Here is a 2734-nt window from a genome sequence, read left to right as displayed (position 1 = left end):
CAGCCGGGGCTGCAGGAGGGATGTGCCTACCTGCCCAGTGTGAAGCGCACCGTGTCCTCGTTGTGGGAAGCCACCATCACCTTGGCCTTGGCGTTGTGCTTCAGCTCCTCCAGAACATAGTCGAGGCACCTGGGGAGACACCTGAGTTAGCCTGGCCCCAGCTGGCCCTGCACTGCTGCCTCACTCAGGGAGAGGCCTCAGGCAGGCCCGCAGGGCCCATGGCATCAGGAGAAAGGGGCAGAGCCATCTGTCACTCATCAGTGATGGAGGTCAGCAAGACATGAACAAGACAGAGCAACAACCAGGAGAAAATGAGCAACAGCTGGGACTAGATCATTCGCCAAGAAAGAATGAGAAGGCCCTCAACACAGAAAAAGGCACCTGTGTTCAAGTAAAAGGAAACACTCAGACCGGCTGAGATGGCGGGTTCCTGCCTCAAACACGCCATGGCTCCACAAGGGCGCAGGTGGGGACAGGTGGCAGATGCAGCTTCTGGGAATATGCCCTACAGTGTAGTATCCCACAGTGAGCGCACTCACACGTAATGCAGGCATGCACACTTGCTGGCTGGGCACAGCACGGTTGGTAACGGCAAAACTGGAGGCAACCTCAGTCCAGCGTGGGGCTGGTCAAGATCCAGCACAGCTCCCAGCGGGGCCTTACACAGCCAGGGAGGAGCAGCTGTGGGATTGCTCCAAGGAGCACAAACCAAGTGGGCGGTGCGTCTCTGTGTAGGCAAAGGGGGAAATACACGGAACCAGGTCCCTGGAGGTCTTGGGTAGGGGGTGGGTGTCTCCACCACAGGATGGGTTTGTGAGCTGGCACAGCTGTCCTGGAGGGAGGATAGTCTGGCAGTCTTGGTAAACTGCATGTCCTCTTTGAGCCAACAATACATTTCCAGGGATAGGTAACAGCTGTGTCCTTAGCTGATGGGGCAGGATATTCAGTGAGCTGCCATTATAACAAGTAGACTGAAAACCACCGAAAAGATCCCAAGGACTGGGCAAACAATCACAACAGCGCCGTGTTGGCTGCTAAAAAGGACCAGGCTACTCTGTATGCTCTGACACCTAAGGATCTAGAGAGAGCATTAAAGGAAAAAAGCAAGGGCAAAGAAGCGAGTGTACCATGTAAAAACGATAGGGTTGTATGTGCACAGAATGTTTCTAGAACCTGGGCGCTGCTGGGAAGAAAGCCAGATACACTGTTTGGTGGTCTTCAGATGACAGCAATAAAAGCAATGTGCAGAGCAGCTGCCAAGCCCCCGTGTGTAAATGACTGTGGTGCAGAGCCTCAAGGACCCCCAGGCCTGTCCCAGCCCGGAGCTGAGAGCCAGGGGCAGGCTGGGGGAGGGGTCTGTGGGCTGGTTCTATTTTGTTCAGTAGACTATTCTATATTAAAAACCCTTAATGATGTTGAAAAAGTAGAACAAAAGAAACAAAAGCAGAGGAAGTAACAGCTCTGGCCTCAGGACAGTGCCAGCCAAGGCTGCTCTCCCAGTGCCCCTAGGTGGGCGCTCCAGAGTCTGTCCTGTCAGGCCATCACCACCCATGAAGTTTCTTTTAAATCTTCCCAGGCCCTGTTTTCTCACTCCCTACCTTGCAAATCCCCATCTCCTTTTGGCAGATGAAGTGTCAAAGCTCAAGAGGCAGAGAGGGGCTGTGTACCTGTGGTACATGGCATTGGTGTCCTCATACGTGGGGTTGATGGGATCCTCGTAGCCGATCTCCGCGGCACGGGTGCGTTCCTGGGCCATGTAGGCACCCCGCACCAGCTTGGCCCCAAAACACCAGCCCTCACGGCGAGCCAGCTCCACGTCCAGAGTCACGTTGTCATAGGCGTCCTGCCGGGACCGGGCCAAAAGTCACAGGAAGCCATACTGGGCTGAGCCCCAAAGACAGTCAGGACAGGACCTCATCCTTGAGCCTGCTCCTTCCAGGGCCTCCCTGGGCTGCAGGGACCTGCACCCCCGTGCTCCCAGGTGGAGTCCCCTTGGGGCACCTGGGGTGGGGCAACAGCTGCCTGGGCAGAGGCCTTTCTGGGACGCAGGGCCCATCCCAGGATGGGCTCTGATGTTGCTGAAGACCCTCAGAGGCACAATGTGCTCTCTGTTCCCTCCACCCTACAAGCCCCCAAGCCTGTGCCCACACCAGGGCTACCCTTCAGGGGCTCAGATAAGGGGCATCCCTCCTGATGGGCTGTCTGGCCAGTTGCACTGCACTGGGGGGCTGGAGCTAAGCCCGGAAGCCGGCAAGCAGGGTGCAGGGCTGGGCCGCACCCGGAGGTAGCACTGGTAGGTGTTGAAGATGAGCGGCTTCTCCACGTTGAACTTGCGTTGCATTTCCAGCGTCAGGCGGCTAATGGCTGGCTGGAAGTAGGTCTGCTCGGCATCCACCATCAGCCGCACGCCCACTTCTGTGGCCTTCTGAGAGGTGCAGGGGGTGGGTGAGAGAGTGTGTTTGTGGTTCAAGTGAGGCAGGTTCCCCCACTCCCTGGCTGCCCTAACCCTCTGCTTGAGTCCCAGGGTCCATGACACCCCAGCCCTCCACCCTTAGCGGGACGACCGCTGCCCAGCCTGTCATGGCACAGTGCATGACCTTGGCCAAGACATCCATCCTCTGCAGCATCCTTGTCATCTGCAGCTCTTCCTCCTCCGTGAACCGTGACAGCAGAGGCTCCAGCTGTCCTGTCTGAGGGGCAGCACATAGCCAGGCAACAGCTGAGCCACCGGCAG

At 57.5% G+C, this 2734-nt stretch overlaps 1 protein-coding gene across 2 annotated transcripts in view; it reads right to left on the bottom strand.

The window, feature by feature from the left end:
• PRODH (proline dehydrogenase 1) overlaps window positions 1-2734 on the bottom strand; it is a 49829-nt gene that overhangs the window by 27308 nt on the left and 19787 nt on the right. For both annotated transcript variants that reach the window (XM_004390094.1, XM_004390093.1), the window contains 4 exons: window positions 2598-2690; window positions 2279-2425; window positions 1668-1843; window positions 31-129 (listed from right to left, as the gene is read on the bottom strand). In XM_004390094.1, coding sequence (XP_004390151.1) covers window positions 31-129; window positions 1668-1843; window positions 2279-2425; window positions 2598-2690 — 515 coding nt within the window. The remainder of the gene's footprint in view (window positions 1-30; window positions 130-1667; window positions 1844-2278; window positions 2426-2597; window positions 2691-2734) is intronic.

This window comes from Trichechus manatus, unplaced genomic scaffold (genome assembly GCF_000243295.1).
Source record: "Trichechus manatus latirostris isolate Lorelei unplaced genomic scaffold, TriManLat1.0 scaffold00282, whole genome shotgun sequence".
Classification (NCBI taxonomy): domain Eukaryota; kingdom Metazoa; phylum Chordata; class Mammalia; order Sirenia; family Trichechidae; genus Trichechus; species Trichechus manatus.
This window is presented reverse-complemented; position numbering and strand designations above follow the sequence as displayed.